The following is a 22,373-nucleotide window of genomic DNA, read 5'->3' on the forward strand; positions in this document are numbered from 1 at the left end:
CCCCACCACCCCTCTCTTCTGTACCCCTGATGTGAGTATGTCTCAATAAAGAAGACCCTGCAGCCACACCGGTGAGTGCCGATTTTTCATTTTTCTTCACGGACAGTATTAAAAATAGATCCATCCAACAGTCATATATACAAAACAGTAATGGAAAAACTGTTACTATAGGTCCAATCTACCTATGGACCTGTTTTTGTATAGATCACTGGTTGATGGATCTAGTTTTTATACTGCTTCAATAAACTTTGGAAGTTCTTTTATCCAAGCACTGGATCCAAGACCCTTTTTTTTTTTCTTTTCTTGAATGTCCCCTTTGTAAGTAAAGGTCCCCACCTCCATCTTTAGATCTGACTCCTTACAACACTATATAGCTGGGTTTCCTGTTTAGTTGAATTCCCTTCCAGATTTGCTGTTTCTCGCTGGATTTACCATTCTTCCACACAATGTGGTACAAGCTTAATGTTGGTACGGTGAAATCGAAAAACCTGACAGAGTACATATCATGTCACTTGTCGGTGTGGAGAACTGCAAAAGCCATGAGTAACTGACAAAGGAAAGAATAGCCTAAAAAGAGTTAGGAGGAAGTTCGGAACCATTTCAGTTTTTCTTTAAAAAAAAACACATTTTCACCAGGCGAATGATGTCCGCTCTATAGAGGCTCCTCAACAAGTACCTTCCCCATACAATATTATTAAAATAACAACAAACCAAGAGATGTTTTTAAAGTCGAGAAAAATAAATACTAAAAATCCTATCATAGACTTATTCTTTTAAAGGGAATCTGTCATCAGTATCACCCGAACAGGCTTATAGTGTAGGTTTTGGAATCTGTGCTTACATTTGCTCCTCTGTGCCCAAAAATGTCAGTAAGAAAGTGAGGTGGCATGGTGCACTGGGGGCATTCTCTAGCCCTGAGTGCACCGTGATGTCCAGGCTAACGCCCTCTTCATATTCCTTCCCGTGGGCAGAGAGATCTCACATACTGTTGACTCGTAGTGACAATGGTGCATGCGCTGCTTCTGGATGTAGCATCTCAGCTGTGGCCATCTTTGCAGCGAACAGTACATGAGATCACTATGCTCGCGAGAGACAACTCACAGAGGGAGATAACCTGGAAGATGTGGACCGGACGTCACTAGTTAATGCCCCGAGTGCACCAAGCCACCTAATTTGCATATTCAAATTTTCGGGCACAGTGGAGCAATAGAGGCTCGAATTACAAAATGTAAAGTCTATTGTAATCAGCATTACCCACACAGTATGCCTGTACCAGCAGGTTAGTGCAGGTGATGCTAATGACAGGTACCCTTTAAAGGGGTACTCCAGAAAAACTTTTTTTTTTTTTTTTTTTTATCAACTGGTGCCAGAAAGTTAAACAGATTTGTAAATGACTTCTATTAAAAAAATCTTTACCCTTTCAGTACTTTTTAACAGCTGTATGCTACAGAGAAAATTCTTTTTCTTTTTGAATTTCTTTTTTGTCTTGTCCACATTGCTCTCTACTGACACCTGATGCCCGTATCAGGGACTGTCCAGAGCAGGAGAAAATCCCCACTGGAGTACCCCTTTAACATCATAAGAAAAACTCTATATAAAAATCTATATAGGTTTTTTTCACATAAATGTTTTTCTCACACTTTTTATGTGAATTCTATAATATATAGTTCTGGTGACATAAAGTAGCCATGCCTTTTTTTTGGTTTTTTTTTTAAGCTCACAATAAGAAGCTAAAAGTAATGATAGCTGTCTGCTTTTTTTAGTTTTTGTTTTTTGCAAGGTATTTTGTTATCTGTTAAAGGAAATGTGTGACAACATAGTTGGGCTTCCTGTTGCATACGAATGCAATAGAACACTGAACTACATTTGTTGCCACAGATTATGATTTCGCCGTTTATTCGTATGTTGGTATTTCCTGTATTATCACAGCTATTCCAAGGATATAAATGTTATCATTTATCTACCCAAGTTATTTCTTGCATTCAAAAATCTAACCATAAGGCAGTGTTTCCCAACCAGGGTGCCCCCAGGTGCTCCAAAACTACAACTCGTGAGACCTTGTTGGCACGAACAGTAATGCTTACCAAGGTCATAGCAACAGAAAAAATGTGACACTCACCGATACTTGAAGATAAAAACAACTTTAACCCTTTTTGGGAGTTTTTTTTTTCTTTTAACCTGAAATGCTATAAAAAGCTGTCTCCTCATTTTGCTCTGCCAAGATGGTGTCTTTGTGTTTTTTTTTTTCTCCAAAAATAGTAGTTTTGGCATCTTTTTTTTTCATTTTTATTTCTTACAAGTCATGTGATTAATTCATTGACTCAAGGATTTGCATTTAAGAATTGGGGGGGGGGGGGGGGAGGAATGTCAATGCTAAAACTGCCACTGGAAAAAAACTGTAAGTGAGTCTGGCGTTTCACATTTCCTTATTGAATCTCAGCTAACATCTGGCTGCTGCATTTTTTGGCCATAAACATTTTTTCTTTATTGAATGTGTGTTTTTTTATTTATTGAATGGTTCTTCATTTGCATTTAAAGGAGATATCCATTACCCCTTTATGCCTCGGTGCCCAGAATATAAGATAAGGGACTCGCCTGCCACCGCTCCCTCGGTGTCCTGGTATCTCTCTTCACTCCTCTACCGCCATCTTCTTCCTGGTCCGCCCGTGGTCAGCGTGTCACGTAGCTGGTCAGCAATTGCCAGCTGCCGGGATGTCCTGCCTCGGCTGACATTAGGCTCAGTGACAGTGTAATGCATTGAGCCACGGCATTGGTCGCCAGTATGCAAATCTTCACACTGTCGCTTAGCCTATCACCTGCCGAGGTGGGACATCACTGACTGGGCCAGACCTGGAAGGGAGCAGTGGCAGGTCAGTCCCCTTTGTTGTTTTATATTCTGGGCGCCAGGGCATACTGGGCTAATAATATTCTAGATGAGCTATTTCCTTTAACTGCACCAAGATGGATTAAAGGGGATTTTATCCTAAAGTTCTGGCAAGTGCCACATTTATTTCTTCTAAAGGGCCTGATCATACAATTGTGCCACCTCTAGCAGAACCTGGGGACCAACTTTGATGGCTAATAAGACTGTTATTCTTTATCTCAGCACTGCTGAAGATGGTCAGTGGCCCTATACCTATAAGGGATCGCACACAGGGCCTTATTATGGTTCCCATATCTGTAGAACAGAGATCATAGACTTCCACGGGCCCATATCATATTTTTAATTCCATACATAAGCTATTAGAAAACGATTATAAAATTGCCGTGTGCATTGACCTCAGGAGTTGTCCAAAAAGTACTGCGTGCAATCGATATTCCCCTTCTGATAAAAAGGGCAGTTGCTTATTTTCAGGATGAAAATGAGCTCAAATATAGTCTACCCTGTTCCATTGTTTTTCTGAAGATTTTTTTTTCAGATATTAGGTTTGAATTTCTCGTTAATGTGCAGATTTCACCCAAAAATGTATCAAAAACTGTGGCAATCGTTTGACTCTTCTCTGTTCGACCAGCCATAGGGGATCTATATAATGTGTAAATAAGACAACCGGGAAATGGCAATTGAGCTACGATCACAATAATAAAATCTGCTTTGCTGCATATAATGTGTATCAGTAATGCGATTATTCTCCCAGTGGAACATTTCTGCTAAGTCGGCACATTTTAGGAGCAGAGAAAAATTTTGCTGAATTGTGCTTAAAAAATGTGAAAGCTTTATGTGTGAGGAAAATGAGGCAATGTTCCTTTAGCTCCCAGGCGCCTTCTTAACGGATTAGTCCTGTATTGGGTGAATGGATAAATGAAATCTTGAACAAATTATTAGTCTTTTACCTTTATTTGGTTCTTCATCATCTCGACATATGAGTTTAAGGAGCGTCCTTGTTCTCTTTTTGGACTTAGTAAAGTTTGTGTGAATGTTTTATTAATGTCCCAGTTTTTTTTATTTTTTTTATTTTTTATATAGTGCAGTGTTTCCTAACCTGTGGATCTACAGCTTTAGCAGAACTACAACTCATGCCCAGTGGGATTTATTTTTTTTTCATCCCCTGTAATCCGACACTTATCCACAAACGGGATACATTTTAATAGCTGGATAACCCCTTTAAGTGTTCTTTTGTTTTGTAAGTATACATGTGACTAAATGCTCCCATAGCTGTGCTTTCTAGTTCCATAAACAGGAGAAATTTACATTTGCAATGAGTATAGGTAAAGTAGTCCCCCCCCCCCCATTAATGTATAAAGCAATGTCACAGGTTTGTAACAGGTGGTCTAGCACAATTACAGGGTCCTCTGGGTACACGTGATGTTAGACACTGGTCTGAGGTTAAGTGCAATAATGAAGCTTCAGAGAGGTTGGTAACTTGCAAAGAAGGATGAACTGAGCAGAATCCAAGTCACTTTGGTACAGCGTTGCAAATTTACAGTGCTTTAAAGTGGATGTGTGGAAGTTTGTTCACAGTTCCCTTTAAAAGAACTTAGGTAGCAGTGATACTGCCTTAGAGTTGTGCTATTCGCACTTCTACAGATACAGTCCAATTAGTTAAACTTCTGCAGTGGAGGGTCTACACAGGTAGGTCACTGTGGTGCAAATTTTTGAAGACTTTACTTGCAATTTTGTACCACACTACCCTACAGCAGGATGTACACTAAAGAAAAGTTTTGACTTCTTTAGCAATGCAGCAATAATTCTGTCTGGAAGCCCACAAACAGATTAGTGTTTGCAGAAGGGCCCTTGCTCAGATGGTTCTCCATTTCTGGCTCTTTGATTTTGCTTTCCCAGAGCAGGAAACAGGATACTTAAGGATGAATGCCCTCACAGTGTGTAATGAGGTGTGAAAATCTACATGGTTCTGTGATCCCAACCCAGATCTGTCTTTTGTTCGACGATTTAAGTTAACTTGCTTTCAGCAGGCTTTAGCTAAAACAAGTGGTTACCTAGGCCTAAACTATTTTCACAGGGCCTAGCAGAAAAAACTCTTAACTAAACTAGTCTACCCAGCAGAAGCAAAGCTGGGAGACTTCATTACTCTTCTCTGGCCAGATTTAACTGGTTTTTGGTCCAGTCTTTTGGGGGGAGATAGTTGGACTTCTCACTTTGCCCAATATAGAAACTGACTGTGGAGAGTCATGTGACCAATGATTTGCTCATCCTGTACAAATGTGATGCAAATGTTAACCCTTGCACATTCTTATGACTTGTGAATGCAGAGGCAAACTATAATAGCAGTTTTATGCATCTGAAACGCTCAATACTGATTTTGAGGAATCTCTTTAGCCAACCGACATCTTTACTCTGTAGCAGCTGGGAGACAGTACAGGACACTGCAGGTGGTCACTCTATGGGGAAACTTAAAAGGGCATGCATGAGTACCCCAGCACACTTGCTTTCCCAGAGTTGGTGGTGGTCTCAGAGGTTGGAATCATCAAGTGATGCCATATATCCTAGCAATTTTTCCATATTAGGTGGGCATAACTGTTTAATACCTTAGAATTTCTTAAAGATAATTGTTTGCAGTACATGATTATTCCTTGGTTTAATGAAGAGGATATAGCCAGAACATCAGAAATTTTCAGCTGTCTGCTGATTTTTTTCTTTAAGGGGTGGAGCTAGTCCAAGGAGACTAAAAGAATGAGTGCAAGCAAAAATAAGGGTAAGGTCCACAAACAGTCCCCGTAGGATACAAAAAGTCAAGTTGAATTTAGCACCATTTTCACGAATATTGGAGTGCTGAATTCAACTTGATTTTTTTGTATCTATCCATCTCTAGTATAAACTGTGAAATATATAATATATTGCCCTTATTTCTTACATTCATTACCTTTCTGGATCTAGTAGATCCCAAAATTGCGTTTACGTGTAGTCATAGAAAATAATCTGACATGTGAGAAGTCCTTATCAGTCGTGTCCTTGTGCTAGAACCTGAACAATAGCAAGAATGAAAAGTTCCCATCTAAATAGCTTTTCTTTCCTGGATCTATGTTATGTTCTCCCGCAGCTTCACATGACCCCCACCACCATTGAGGGTTGGTATCATGTTGTGGCTTTCCTTGCTTTACATAATGGATCCTGTGTTGTCCAGAGTCCCAGTGTATATAAAATAAACCATTATCCCAAATGCCTCGGGGATCATACAGGTGTTCAGGTGTTTTTATTTTTCTTTCCTCTGCAAATGTGAAGCAAACATTTATGTTTCTTTTGGAGAGCACTAGTAGTCTGCAATTTTTTACTATTTTATTGTGTAGTCGTGATTATGGAGTCACAGCTAAGGCTACCAAGACTTTTAGTTCTTTGGATGTTCTTTTTGGCTGTTTTTGTAGATTCTGAAAATATAAACATAGAAGACTGTCAGCTGAGAAAGACCACTGAATTACATACTTTCACTGTGGCTTTACCTTATACGTTTCCTGGAAAATAGTATTTTCTGACATTGCTGATCTGCCCCCAAACTAATCTCAGATTGTTGCCTCTCACTTTTACAAACCATCTTTTTTTTTTTGGAAACCTTTCGGAAGGCTGGGATGCCAAGTCAGTCAGGCTCTGCGCTGGCGTCCCGCGTTTCCTGAGGTCATTGGTATTAACATAGACCATTCAGTGTCCTGTTGTGCTCAGTGCAAGTAAAAGGGACTGAAAATTAGCTTTGTAGCATAAGTAATCCATGGCTACCTGAGGTAATTTTCACTCCCGTTTATTGCTTTCAAATGGGAAATGCTTTAAAACCACATGGTGGCGCTGTATTACCTGAATACATTTTTATGTTTATCCACACAACCTCCCCTTCACTGTGTACATATGCAGGGTTGCTGTGCTTTACCTGTGTGTGCGATCTGCAGCAGGAGGTTTACATAGCAGACAACTCGGTTAAAGGAAACTTTTTACAATATGTTAGGTCTTGAAAGAACACTTCCCATGAAGTATACTTCGGTAAACTGCCGAACAGGAGTCATACCTTGTGTGTATTGTCTTGTGCCGTCCTAAAACCATCATTAGTGTCCTATACCTTGATAAAGCTGGGTCTCTCCAGCGAAACGTCGGGGGGATGCTAGGGAACACATTTTAAACAGCAATAATAGGAATTGATAAATTAGATAGAGGAGGTGCATGTTATGTGGACTATAAAGATTGGAATCTTAGGATCCAGATCAATGGAATAAAAGAGTCCCTAACATAGAAGCCCTAGTGAAATAGAATTAGTGGAACCAGTAATGGACCAATCCAATTCCTATATATTGTGTTTTTAAACACCTTCGTTTGTATTATTCTTTGCACCTCATTTTGTTCTTAACAAATAATAAATAAAAGTGAAGTTTTAAAAGGGTGACCCTAGTCGGGGGTCTTAATCCCGGAGGGGTTGCTAACCCTGAAGGGAATTGGAATTTATGTCCTAAATCCAAAGACCAAGTGATAAACCATAATCTGTTGTACTCGTTCCAGACCCCAGGATGATCATGCACTTGCCAGTCATTCGTCTTATGCGTCTGGTAACAGACTAGACAGATATGGTATCCTTAGTTTGTCAATGATGATTTTATTATTTGCTTCTGTTGTAGTGTTTAACAGCAGTCCGCTAAGAATATCTGATGGAAATGTATGGATTTTATTTAATGTTTGAATTCGTGTTCAGACCTTTGCCGAGTAGGAAAACAAGCTGGGAGAACTTTGCGCTCTGCGCAGTCTTTTCTGGCTCTCCTGTCGCTAGGACATGCCAGAATTGTTTCCTAATGACAGGTACTCTTTAGCTAATTTTTACATTGGCAAGAACTGCTTTATATCCACTGCCTTGTTACAGTAAAGACAGGAGGGGGCAGTATAGATCTTCTTGTGGCTCTAAAATGTTTATAAGCATGCATAATTCATTCTGAGCACCAGTGTCTGGTGTTTTTAACTGCTAGGACGAGTATTAGTTCATTTTATTATGTTTAAATACTTTGTCTAAATAGATGTTAATGTTACTGTTTCATTTGGCTTTTATTAAAAATTAAAATTTCTGCCAAAAAATCATGGAATCAGTGCACACAGAGGATGGTTACCCAGATATATATATATATATATATATATATATATAAAAATTTCTTTTATAGCAAATGCACAAATAATATGGCACTGAACAATGTTTTAATAGCTGAATGTTCTGGATTCATGAAACATCCCTAAACTAAATACGGTAAGTTAAAATAAATTTTATTGATGGCCAATATTTTTCCAGATCAAGAAAAAAATTATGGAATCACCTTGCAGTTTGCATTTCAATAACAAATCCCAGCACAAGTCTAAAAATTTTAATTGTTCTGTATTTAAAGGGAAAGTGTTTACAGATCTTACCGAGCTGTTGAATTTGACTTATACTATGAAAACCTGGCCTCAACAAGAGAATTGTCAACTAAAACAATGGAAAGGATTTCTAAAACTCCTTCAAGATATACAACACAGAATGTGACAAAAGATGTTGGTTGTTCCCAGTCAGCTGGGTGGAAATGTTGGCACTAGAATAAACAAAGGGGAAAGGTTCTAAAATAAAAGTGTGGTGCGCCACTATAGTCTGTTGCAGTAAGTGGTGGGATCAGATGTTTTTTCCCCGGGGGTTGGATGGTATAAACCCCTATGTGTTCTTGATGCCAGTGTGGTTTTCGGGTTCCAGAACACCACACGCCCGGATTCTCCGTAATCCCACGGGCTAGCAGGGAATGAAGAGTCCACAACCAGTTATGGGAAAACAGAGGCTTTACTTAATAGAAGACAGGTTTAATTATCTTCACAGCTATGACCAGATCGTCCCAGACATGTGACCAGTATCCAGAGGACCTCGCAGCTTGCTGGACCAATATTTGTAATACACTTGACTTGGACTTATAATTTAGACTTGATGGTTAAAAGACCGGACTTGACTATGTGCAGGACTTGACTACTTCAGTGACAGCAGACATAAACTTACTGAAGACTTACTGGAGAGTTGTAGCTTTGTGGAACTCCAGATGCTGAACACTTGTCCTGAGATTCTCTGGTAGCTGCTTCAGCAAAGACTTTGATGTTGTAGCTTAGAGAACTTAGCCCAAAGAGACTGAATTAAAGATGGCTGCCCCATATATAGTGAGGGGGCTGGACTATAGCCCATTGGTCAAGCTGTGGGTCATAGGTTAAACCTGGTGCTCTCTGGGATTACATATTGTAACAAATCATATAACATAACATGTGATCAGCTTACTCACACAGGTCCTTGGAGTCCTCCAAAGGTCCTATATACTATCTATACATTAGAATCTTATCTATGGTCTTAAGGTAACATACACCACATTTATTAAACTAGCAAGATAACACCCCTGCAGGGGAGCCCCCAGGACACTGAGGAACTCAACCTGACAGGGCTTACAGGTAGTACAAGACTATGTACCTGTAATGGGACACCACAAAAGTATCTATGAAGATCAAAGAATATATGAAAGCATCAGGACAGAAATCTGTTCAGCTATGAAACATTGTTTTATCCATTATCTGTCAATTGGTCACTGTACCTCCATTGGGCTTCATAATGAACACTTAAAGGAGTACTCCGGTGCACACTTTTTTCATTTTATCCCGTCCGGGCTGCAAAATAAAAGAAAACGCACTTTATCTTACCTGCCAACGAGTCCCCGGAGCTCCGGTTCAGGTGTTCAGTCCCCGGGCTGTATTCTTCTTACTTCCGGTTAGCCCGGCACGTCACACGGAGCTTCAGCCTAACATCGGCCGAGGCAGGACATCGCTGCGGCCAGTGATAGGCTGAAGCTCCGTGTGACGTGCTGGGCTAACCGGAAGTAAGAAGAATACAGCCCGGGGACCGAACACCTGTACCGGAGCTCCAAGGGCTCGTTGGCAGTTAAGATAAAGTGCGTTTTCTTTTATTTTGCAGCCCGGACGGGATAACATGAAAAAAGTGTGCACCGGAGTACTCCTTTAAGAATATCCCATTTAACAACAACTATTTATGCATTTTTGTTACTTCTACTTAGTCATGATATCATACTGCACCCATGAATATAACTTCAATCTTACTAAAACCCAAGTTACTGCTCCACTGACCTCAAGTATTGTACATTGTAAACAAATATGTTTACAATATAATACTGGAAATATCTACGAAGGTACACAGTATCTTTGGAAAAAGGAGGAACTATTTGCCATATGTTTTTTTGGGCCTCACAATAAAAAGCCTTTCCAGAAATTTGAGAATTAATTTTGTTGGCAGATCCAATTGTTATTCTTTTGGCAATACATTGCCTATTGGGGCTACCTTAGACATGTGGAGTCGGGCAGAAAAGTCTAAATCTGTCCAATCCATTTCTCTCCATGGAGACAAGCAAAGCCAAAATGTATCTGGCAGCCACTTATCCTTTATTCATATCAAAATGTCTGTTCGGCCAATACAAATATGCATGTGTGGGAATGTGATAGACACTATTTTGTAAAACCTTTTTTTTTTTTTATCCTTTTTTTCTATTTATATAGTATAATTCAAATTTATAATTCAAATTGTATTTTTAAAACAACTGAAACAGTTATTTTTTTTTTCTTTTTTTTTACGCTACGCACCAAATTGCTTGCATAGGCTGAAGCTGGCAATAAACTTTAGATATGTGTCAGCTGGACTGACTATTTCAAGTAGGACTGGCATATCCTCTTATGGGATATCATCTAATGTGTATCTCCTAACTTTACCCTGATAGGTGAGGTCTAAGGAGAGAAGGATCAGGTATGTTAGATTTAAATTGCCTGATCCTTTTGTTCTCTGGAAGATAAGCTGTTTCCAAAGGAGTCTGGCATTGACTTACAACCCTCTTCCTGCTCAGAACACATGTACTCTTGGCCGAGCCTTTGTATTGAGGAGAACAGGGAGATGGCTGTTGGACAAATGAGCGTCTTATGTATATGGCCATCTATAAAGTTATATGATAAAATTCTGCTGATCTGTAGCCACCACTAGAGGGTGCTTACATTGTTTGTTTATACATTTAACCCAATAATGCATTATTGTGCAATAAACAATTGTTAGTAGTGGTAGAAGGAATAACGTTTACTGATTCTTTTGCGAATATTCAGACCACCATCAACAATCTAAAACAACAAAATCTATATACCTATCACAGATAAACACTCTAGAATCAGAGATGGGGATTGTATTGTTAAGGGCCAGTTTCAGGGATGGGTCATCTATACTGTGGTAGTAGACCTGTGTGAGCAAATGTGAGGTGGGTTAGCATTAAAGGGATAGCTGCACTGGCTCCTGAAGGATGAATGACCTTCTGAAAGATCAAATTCAAGATACCCCAATCACCAGCACGTAAAAGAGAAGTACCTTATTTCTTTGACTTCTTTGGATAGGGTAAAATTTTACAATTTTTTTTTATACCCATTGTGAATTCTAACAAATGCCTACAGAACTGCCGTTGGAGTATGGTGACACTGGTAGGTTATCTCCCTTGATTCTGTTGTGATTATCTGTGAGTAATGAATAGTATTGGTAGGGATCTCAATACTGCTATATTGGCCTGTTGGTTACAAGTCATACTCAACTTTCCCACTGACCTCAATGCAATTTTTAACAGCCAATTCACAACGGTAATAAATTTGCGGGACAGCAAGTTGCAGAAGAGTTTTACAAATATTTTTGTTGTGTGACTAAGATGCAATTTGCTAAAAAGGAATTGGTGAAAGTTATATTTTAACTTTGTTGCGGACACCTGTGCTGCACTATGTTATGGGTCTCTAAGGTGCTCTTAGTTGGCAATTCTAGATAGTGTTGCTTTGCTCTAATTTAGTAATAGAAGGCAACCAGGATTTCATCATTTTGGAAGTGTACCTGTCAAAAAAACAACAAAAACTTTTGACAGGTCTTATGGACAGTTTTTATTGTTCAGGGTCTGAGTGTTCGGACTGTGACCCATCACTAGAATGAGCGGGGAGAAAGGGGCACAACTATGTGCTTCTCTCCCTGCTTTCTGTCAATAGAAACAAGACAGTGCCATAGACCTATATTATGAGACCATCTTAGTCACATGACACAGCTGGGAGAGGACACTCTAAGCGTGCTTTTCTCTTCCTTTATTCTAGCGATCTGTTGAGTTCTGAACTCTTATACCCCAATCAATCAAAACTTGATATGTCTCTAGGACATTTTTTTTCTGTAATGATAGTGTCCATTTGACCATCTATAAAAGGGATTTCTTGCTCTGCATCAGCTTTGATCGCTACACAGTAAAGATCTATTGTGATCAACGTTTTACACCAAAAAATGACATCCTATTTTGGCCTCTTATACACTATTGGGGACATTTACCAAACTCTGTGAGAGAAAAAGTGGAGTGATTTTTCCCACAGCAACCAATCACAGCTCAGTTAACGAGCTCTGGTAAAGTGAAAGCTGAGCTGTGATTGGTTGCTGTGGAAATATCACTCCACTTTTTCTCTCACACAGTTTGATAAATCTGGGCCTGTGTGTCTCTTCTGTTCTATTACCCCCCAGTCTAAAATAAGAAGTATTGATTGTACAATTTCGAAACAATGCTATTTCACAATGTATCTCATTTATCTCTATGATCTTGTTTCAATTGCCTTTACACAGCCCCACCTACATGTTTACTATGTCCAGTTTTACCATTGTGACTAATTTCCCACCATTTCATGTAAACACAGGCAAATTACCTTACTGCCATTCTTTATTACTTTGCTTATATGTAAGTGCATTCAATATCTTATTTTTGCAAAAGTCCTCGAATGATAAATAACCCTGGTCACCGACCCCGCCCTATGCCAACGGCTGTCCGGACATGCTGGGAGTTGAAGTTTTGCAACATTTGGAGGGTTTGAGACCACTGATGTACAGAAATGTTATCCGTTCGTGCTGCTTATTATTTCACCTTTCTCGTAGCGGAGAAATACTTGAGCCCTGTCCCACATACATTTTGAAGGACTGTCTAAATTTTCTCAGATGTGTTACTGGAGAAATCTAGTACAGTGGTCCCTCAACATATGATATTAATTGGTTCCAGGAGAACCATCATATGTTGAAACCATCATATGTCGAGTACATATGTCTATGTAAAAATGGTAATTGGTTCTGGGGCCTTGGAACCATTGTATGTTGAATACATATCTCTATGGGAAACTGCCAATTGGTTCTGGGATGACCATTGTATGTTGAGTGTATGGGGAATGTTTAACAAACCAGGGTGCCTCCAGCTGTTGCACAACTACAACTACCAGAATGCATGTACAGCCATTGACTGTCTGGGCATGCTGGGAGTTTTGCAACAGCTGGAGGCACACTGATAGGGAAACATTGATGTATGGGGTGTATAGTGTGTATATGTATTGTATGTGATGTGTGACATCGCATACAGTACTGTACAGTTCTTTAAATACCTTCAGGGGGGACAGAATGTCCTCCATTACGATCCTGCCAACTACAGCTCTATAGGAAAGGAAGGGGAGCAGCTCATTGGATGCCTGCAGCAAGATGCTGCAGGCTATTGGCTATGGCTGCACTGGGGGGCGGGGCTTACACGGAGCTCACAGTGGAAGCCTGCGTGAGTTAGCAGGACAGCATGTGAGTAACAGGAGGCAGAACGGGGCACACGGGACACATTAAACAACTGTCTGTCATTTGCTGAAGTTGTCAGTGCTGTCAGATAGCTGTTTGTACGATGGCCCCGACACACAGCAGCATCATATGTCGAGGCTGCCTTCAACATACGATGGGCTCTGAGAGGCCATCTTATGTTGAAATGATCATATGTCGGGGCCATCATAAGTCGAGGGATCACTGTACTCAGATGAACGGATGTAGAAACCCCATGAGGTATTAAACCCTATACGTACATATGATCCATCATAACCAGCCATATGCATTTTTCTTTTCTAACAACATTGAGCCATCGACCCATGTAGATTTAATAGGAAGTAAATGAAAATACATTTGAGGATTTTTTTTTTTGCATGGAGCATATCCAAAAAACAATAGAAAATGCATGTGCAGATCAGGATGTTAAGGGTTGGCACATACATTTACCAATAATTTCAGCGATCAGTAACATGTATGGGCACTTCTTCATTGTGTTCCTAATGTAGGTCTTAAGAAGGATACTTAATTTGTGCCTAGACTCTTATTTCCACTATCACCTCTACCTTCTCTTGACTGACTGCTTGGAGTGGAGGCTAAGCATCATGTCACTCATCATATAAAAACTGTACGTGACCTGTCTTTCACACACATTCCAGCTTCCATGAAGAGGTACTGGAGCAAAAATAAAGTGCCTCAGGTTAAAAATGGCTGACATAATCACCTGCACTGGCAGAGAAGCGGCTCCCACAGAACACCTCTTTGTTTTACTTGTCTTTCAGAGAGCAGCTGCTGTAATAAATGTACATCCTTTAATTAACATCTCTTCTCTATCAATACTCGCTTGTGTTCTCAAGAAACCCCAGACTTCCAAATATTTCCCACTTTATGAACTACAAGACAGAACATGAAGACTTTCGTATACTTAGCTACTTTTCTACAGTTTACAGCATTATGTTACTACAGTTTTTACCGTATACCGTGTGTTTTACTATTTAATTATTGAAAAAGATTTGCACTGCATTCAGAAAGTTATCAGACCCTTTTACTTTGATCACATTTTATGTTGTAAAAACAAACGTCAGGTTTTTCCCTATCGATCTGCACACAATACCCCATAATGAGTAGAGAATTGAACATGAATAGAGAATTTTTGAACTTTTTAAAATGTATTAAAAAGAAAAAAAAATAAGATATTGCATGACCATTATTATTTTGAGCCTTAATTGAAGCACTTTTTGGCAGTGATTACAGCCTCCAGTCTTATTGGGGATAATGCCACAAGGGTTGCACCCCTAAATTTCAGGATTTTCTGCCATTCTTCTCTCCAGCTCTGTCAGGATGAATGGGGACCATGGGTGAAAGCCATATTCAGGTCTCTCCAGTAATGTTCAATTGAGTTCAAATCAGGGATTTGGCTGGGTCACTCAAGGACCTTCACAGAGTTGGCTCTAAGTCCCACCTGTGTAGTCTTGGCTCTGTGCCTAGGGTCTTGTTGGGTGGTGAAAATTCAGCCCAGTCTGAGGTCCATAGCACTTTGTATCAGGTTTTTATTAAGAATACATTTTGTTTCATTCAGTTTTTCCTCAACCCTGGCCATTTTTCCTGTTTTGGCCTCTGAAAAACACCCCCATAGCATTATGCTGCCACCACCATGCCTCACTGTAGGGTTGGTGTTGGACAGGTGGTGAGTTGTGCCTGATTTCTCCAGACATGATGCTTAGACTTGAGATCAGAAATTTTAATTTTGGTTTCATCAGACCAGGGAATATTGTTTCACAGTCCCGAGAGTCCTTTAGGTGCCTTTTCAAACTCTAGGCTGCCCAAAAGCCCAGATTGGTGGAGTGCTGTAGAGATGTCTGACTTTCTGAAGGTTTCTCCCATCTGCACAGAGAATCTTTGGATCTCAGCCAGGCTTTCTTTGGTTAGTGGGCCAACTAGCTTTTTGCAGTCTGGGCACAATAGGATGAAAACATTTTTCACAATACTACTTTAAGTTTGTCTTGCTTAGCCCGCTCTTCTCTGTTAGTTCTGTTGATTGTAGTATGAACACTCAGACCCTGACTGAACAAAACTTTTGACATGTCTACACAACAGCTGTGCCCATTTAAGATGGTTTTTATAATAAAGTTTGTAATTTTTCGACTATTGAAGCCTATACCATTCATCAAGCCTATTCCATTACTATCAAGCTTCACCTTCGCACCTTGTCATAGCATCTATCATGGAATCCCACATGAAGAGAGCTAAACTGCTCTGAAAATGTAAGTGCTTCATCTTACAATATCCTGATGAAGGGCACAGGCCTGAAACATTGCTACTGTATGTGGTTTACCTTTACGACTTGGAATAATAGCATACTGCACTTGGCATTATGACTTGAATATGGTGTTCTGGCTTTTAATTGTGTGGATATTGGAATTGAGGGCTAGGAGGTAACACACCCAAGTCTGGCACCCATCTGTTGTTGCTTTATTGTATAGGATGTGCAGCCTATGTGTACTTGTAATTAGCTTGTGTCTGGTATTAAAGTTTAGCTTCAATAATTTGGGATATGTTTGGGACTTGTCTGCAATACCACATACAACCTGTGGACAGGTGTGGTGCTGTTTTGGGAGGATAGCAGTCATATTTTGTTAATTCTGGATAACCCTTTCATTTTGCTAAGAAGAGAAAAGCTAATTTTTCATTTTCTTAATATTGTGAGCAATAAAATAGGTAAATTTATGCCTTGTAATATGACTCACAGTACTTGTGTGTGATAGGGAAATTAGATTATAAGCCACATTAAGGACTTGACTGAACATTACATAAGCAACAGGAAATAAATAAAAAAATGTACATAACGGGACCATGTCAGCACTTTTGACCCCAAAAAAATGCTTACTGCACTATTAAATGAGGGGTAAAGCTGTTTAAACATTTCAAGGTCATGTCATTAACATGACCAAGAAAATCCAAGTGTTAATCCCCCTTGCTTTGCAATTTCAAGTGTCCTCTGGATGGTCTTTTCATGGCTCCTGGGATCTATGGGCTGGATGCTCCCCAGCCTCTCATCATATCCGTCCACTGCAGTCTTTCAGCACTTTTAGTAGCCAAATGGCATAATTCTTATTGCAGTTTTGGCTACTAGGAATTTAAGCAGCATATTAAGGTGACCAATCTACTTTAAAGGAGTAGTCCAGTGGTGAACAACTTATCCCCTATCCTAAGGATAGGGGATAAGTTGCAGATTGCGGGGGTTTCAACCGCTGGGGTCCCCCGCGATCTCCTGTACGGGGCCCTGGCAGCCGGCGGGAAGGGGGCGTGTTGACCACCGCACGAAGCGGCGGCCGACACGCCCCCTCAATACAACTCTATGGCAGAGCCGGAGTGCTGCCTTCGGCAATCTCCGACTCTGCCATAGGGATGTATTGAGGGGGCGTGTTGGCCGCCGCTTCGTGCGGTGGTCAACACCCACTATCTGGCCGGAGAGCCTGGCCCAAGTACAGCGTGATTGCTGGGGGCCCCAGCGGTCGGACCCCCCGCGATCTCAAACTTCACCACTGAACTACCCTACCCCTTTAAGAATTGCATTCTAGTCTCATATACATGGCAGACCTTGGGGCATTTGTTAGGACTCTGGTTGCCATGGCCACCCATTTATACCCTGATCTCATGCCAGAGGGCTGCCAGTGAGCTTACAGAGGGTATCCCTGAGGCCATTTCTGGAGTAAAAATTGCTCAAGAAGTTATCTTGACAACAAGAAAGTCAACCAGGACTTTTACCTGTCCAAAGTGTGTTTGGTGAATGTATGCAGGTAATGATTTGCAACAATAATGCACACACCTTACTCCGCAGGTCCTGTTGTCACACTCCAGCAGTGAGGCTGTAATGTATTGTCTTTAATGCCTGGGTTCCACAAGTCAACTATTTCAATGGGGGATAAAAAAAATTCTGAATTTTTTCATAATACAATATTTACCTAACTTTTATCCATTCTGGTCTAAAAGGCAATACATATATAGACCCAAAGACTACAATTTGGAGCTTTCCTCATGCCACCAGCCCTTCTTAATCCTATTTTATTAAATGTTTTAATTTTTTTGTATAAACTGGACCACCAGACCTTCTCTGCTTTTTACTGTGCATATTTAAGCTGTTGATCCCAGCTTTGATCTGGTTCCAAAGCAATCTTCCGATGGGAATTGTCTTCCGTTGGCCCATTAATGTCACGATCTAGGCCCACCATGGATCCCCTGAGGCATGTTATTTTTCTTATATACGGAAATATACACCGTTTTTTTTTTTGTTAGAAATCACTTTGTAAATTAAAATCTTATATAATTTCATGGTTTATGTCACTATACTATATGGTTCATGTTGACTAGCTACAGTCTATAATGTCTTCTGTCTTTGCACATCTATGTGCAAATGTGCAACTCAACAAAAATCACTGTATAGTGAACAAATCCTATAAAACCAGTAAGGAGTCTGGCCGCGCCTCTGTTTATATAATATTCACAGTTCTCACCCATTGTATGTGTACACAGTGTTTGCACTTTCCTCAGTTCCAGGCAGACAGCTATGATGATGTTTATTGTGTAGTTTGATCTGTGAGTTATGCCTTTTTCGTGTCTGTTGCAGGTAGCACCATTGTTAAATATTAACAAGTGTTGTGTTCCTCAAATGGAGTAATAGTTTGTTTGATACCACACATAGCTCAGCTGCCCACTCTTTCCTCCAGTCGATAGGGACATAAAATTTCCTCATGCCTTGTTTTTAGCCTGAACTCCAAGCAAATGAACATTACATTGAGAAAGGTGGTGACAATATTGTAATACCGTAAATATATTTAAAGAAAAGCAATGGACATAACCCAAACAGACTTAATTTGTGTAGAACAGAATAGCTGCTTACCATTTCAGCCACGGTTAAACTAGACTCTTATAATGTCCTCTTCATTGTGAACCCTCTACACAATGGTATCAAACAGTGAAACCATTTCTTATCTTTTTTGTTGGCTTATTGAAGTGTTTTTTAAGGAACTGATCCCAATTCATCCTACAAAACTCATTTGTGTTCTTGTAAGTACTAATCTCATCCATTATCCTGCTCCGAATGCTCATAGTTCAGTTGTTCAAAGCAATTTTTCATTGCAGTCCCCCCCACCCTTTTCCCAACAGATAATAATCGTTTTAGGAACTCCTAAATATTGCACAGGTGATACAGTTGTTCTCAGTGCCTTTAGAATTGTCACAAGCATTCTTTCTCTGACTGAGAGGTCCTCAAAAAAATTACCTGTCGGGGGAACTTAACAGGAAACTCTGGATATATATTTTTTTTATCAGGGGCATTAACAGAGCGAGGCTACGCAGATTTGTAAATTACTTCTATTAAACAATATTAACCCTTCCAGTGCTTATCAGCTGCTGTATGCTCCAGAAGACGTTGAGTAGTTCTTTTCAGTCTGACCACAGTGCTCTCTGCTGCCACCTCTGTCCATGTCAGGAACTGTCTGGAGCAGGAGAGGTTTGCTATTGGGATTTGCTCCTACTCAGCCCCCCCCCCCCCCCCACCCATTGAAACACAAGTGAGCTGCATTCCATGTAAAAGACCAGTGTTTCTAACCAGGGTGCCTACAGCTGATGCAAAAATACAATTAGTTGCAGAATGATCTCTCCCCGACCCAGCGGTCATTCCACCCATTGAAGCATGACAGGCTCCGTTTGCACACCTGACTAGTGATGTCATATCATGGCTGCACTGCAACCTGGGAAAACCTGAGACCTGAGTAATTTTGTATGCTATTAAAAATAAATATTGGGTCAAAAATCACAGAAGAATCGTGAGACCACTGTCACAGGGACAGACACTATATTATGAACTACACAAATTTTACAGCCCCTTTAGCACAGTCAAATAATAAAAATCCTGGAATATCCCTTTAAGTGTACATAGTGATCGGGAGAGACAGTTGTCAGTAAAATAAACATTTGGCTGACAGCTATTAAAGGTGTATGGTCATCCTATACATTTAGGAATTTTGGGTTCTATTCAACATTGTGTTAAATGTTTCTGTTTTAAATGTTTTATTTTTAAGTAGTAGTATGCAAAACAGTCAAAGGGTAAAGTTTTCTCTTCTTGAAGTTTTTTTTAAGCAGTGGTATGCAAAACAGTAGTATAAATAAAAATTATATATAGCCAAAAATATACTGCAGCACTGCTCAGCCTTAATGCAGTTGGTGCCAGCATCCAGAACTCCTTGATTCAAGTCCTTATTAGATAAAAACCAACGATGACGCAGCACTCAGAGAAGTCCAAAAAAACTGTGGATTTATTTCTGTCACATCAAACAAGCAACGTTTCTGCTCCTATGGAGCCATTTTCAAGCTTCAAAATGGTTCCTTAAGAGCAGAAACTTTGCGATGTGACAGAAATAAATCCACAGTTTTTTTTTGGACTTCTCTGAGTGTTGCGTCATCGCTGGGTTATATATTTATAATAAATTATCCATGCAGTATTTTCTCCTAATATCAAACACAAATGTGAGTTTAAAGACAAAAAACAGTATGAGAAAATTTAAAACTACTGCTCTAATTCAACCTAATGTTATGTGTGAGCCCATCCACTGTAACAAGGTGTTACATGATATACTATTGTCCTTTTAATCGAAAAGTCTTAAAGATGTCAGATGTACTATATAATAACTGTGATAGAAAAGGAAGTACGGAGCACTCACACAGCGACACTTGAGCGAAGGCTGTCGGCGGAAGATGGTCTCCGTCCCGGGTGTCCATGGCGGGGAGGCGGCAGGTGTAACCTCTGACTCCGGCCACGGACCGTATGACGCCCACTGGCGCTTCGTCAGGCCGTGTACACGGCCTGACGTAGCACCAGTGGGCGTCATACGGTCCTTGACCGGTGTCTGAGGCTCCCCTCGTTACACCTGCCGCCTCCCCGCCATGGACACCCAGGACTGAGACCATCTTCCGCCGACAGCCTTCGCTCAAGTGTCGCTGTGTGAGTGCTCCATACTTCCTTTTCTATCACAGTTATACTCTATTGCTATTTTCTGATACACGTTGAGCACCTCCAGACGCAAAGGTTCACCACTCACTCACCCCTCCGGAGTGGAGGTTATGTATCCACCTGCTAATTGAATGCACTGAGGACATTCACAATAGACTGCAAAATCGTATCACTAGTGCCGTCCCCATTAATTCTCTTTTAAGATTGGATAAGATGTACTATATTTTGTTTCTCTAGAACGCTCAGAAGTGGGTGATATCCCCCCAAGGTCTCCGCTGCAGCCTGTATGTGAAGATGGTCTGTTTGGTACTGTATCAGTAATAAGACACCGCACTCCAGAAGAACTGAGAGAACTTTGGAAAAAAGCCATTCTACAGCAGATTCTACTTCTCAGGATGGAAAAGGAAAATCAAAAGTTACAAGGTAAATGGTCAGACTGGTTTGAACTTTATTATTCTGATGCATTTGTTTTGTGTTCTATCTTGGACATACCAATCTTCAGTGTTGAATTAGTGGTCCTTTCATGCTGGAAACAGATCCCTACAATTAGGGCTGGACTGTGGCCAAAAATAGGCCCGGGCATATTAGACATATTTTTTTTTTTTTTTGACGTGAGGGTCACAGCAGTCAGACTCCCATTAAAATAAACTGGGCTGCATAGTCTAAAATCATCTCGGTTCAAGTGTCTCTCCAGCTGTTGCAAAGTTACAACTCCCATCATGACTGCAAAGCTTCAGGCATAATGGGAGTTGTAGTTTTGTAACAGCTGGAGAGCCACAGATTGGGGTACACAATGGTATAATGACTCACAGGAGATGTCTTCTTTGTTGTCTTCCTTTTTACTTTTCTTCTTCATTTGGTCAAGATGACATGTCTTCTTCCAGCTACATCGTCTTCTGCAGAGTCTGAGGCCCGGACATCATTGACTCCTCACTTGTTAGCATATTCACATCATCTGTATGATTACAATAATCATTGTAATACTGCCATACATCATGACCCCTAAAAATACTACTAGATGCCGTTTCTTCTGATTGGCAAAATCTCACCCCTGTACTGTCCTCCCCAGACTCATCCTTCCCCTCATCCTCAGGGTTCTCCACACTGTGGACATTCAGCCAGCAGAATGTCTGCTTGCAGCTTGCATCACTGAAGCCATTGGCAGTAGGACCACACAGATGTGCACCATTTTATAGCTGGTAATGCAGTCCGGCAAAATTCTGCCATCAGAATGGACATCCACCCAAAAAACAAACATTAATTCTTTGGGTGAACATCCATTACAACGGCGAAATTCTTCTGCGGCGATTCTGCAATGTGCACAGGGCAGCAGAATCCCATTGAAAACAATTGGACTCCACTGCAAGTGGATTTCTGCCAGAGCAATGTCCTCAAAGTGGATGGGCTTTAAGTCCCCTCAGACCCCTTAGTCCTCTTTCAGACCCATCTTTCCCCTATTCCATCAGATCCCTTACATCCCCCCAGACTCCTCTGCCCCCCGACTTCTGTCATCCTCCTTTACACTTTCATCACCCCAACCCCTCTGTTCCTTTCTCCCCTTCCCCTGAGCCTCAGTTACCCAGTTATCATAGTTTTTTACCACCACCCCCCTCAGACCCCTTCTCTTCCCCAGAGCCCTCTGCCGTCTTCTCCTCCCCAGACCCCTCTGCTCCCTTCTTCTCCCCGGACCCCTCTGCTCCCTTCTCCTCCCCAGACCCCTCTGCTCCCTTCTCTTCCCCAGACCCCTCTTCTTCCCCTAGACACTCTGCCAT

The 22,373-nt window shown here is 40.7% G+C and overlaps 1 protein-coding gene across 5 annotated transcripts in view; it reads left to right on the plus strand.

The window, feature by feature from the left end:
- The window catches only part of TBC1D1 (TBC1 domain family member 1), a 254,893-nt gene that overhangs the window by 185,428 nt on the left and 47,092 nt on the right, over nt 1-22,373 (plus strand). For all 5 annotated transcript variants that reach the window (XM_056556519.1, XM_056556526.1, XM_056556534.1 and 2 more), the window contains one exon: nt 20,839-21,024. In XM_056556519.1, coding sequence (XP_056412494.1) covers nt 20,839-21,024 — 186 coding nt within the window. The remainder of the gene's footprint in view (nt 1-20,838; nt 21,025-22,373) is intronic.

The sequence above is a fragment of the Hyla sarda genome, chromosome 1 (assembly GCF_029499605.1).
Source record: "Hyla sarda isolate aHylSar1 chromosome 1, aHylSar1.hap1, whole genome shotgun sequence".
NCBI lineage: Eukaryota > Metazoa > Chordata > Amphibia > Anura > Hylidae > Hyla > Hyla sarda.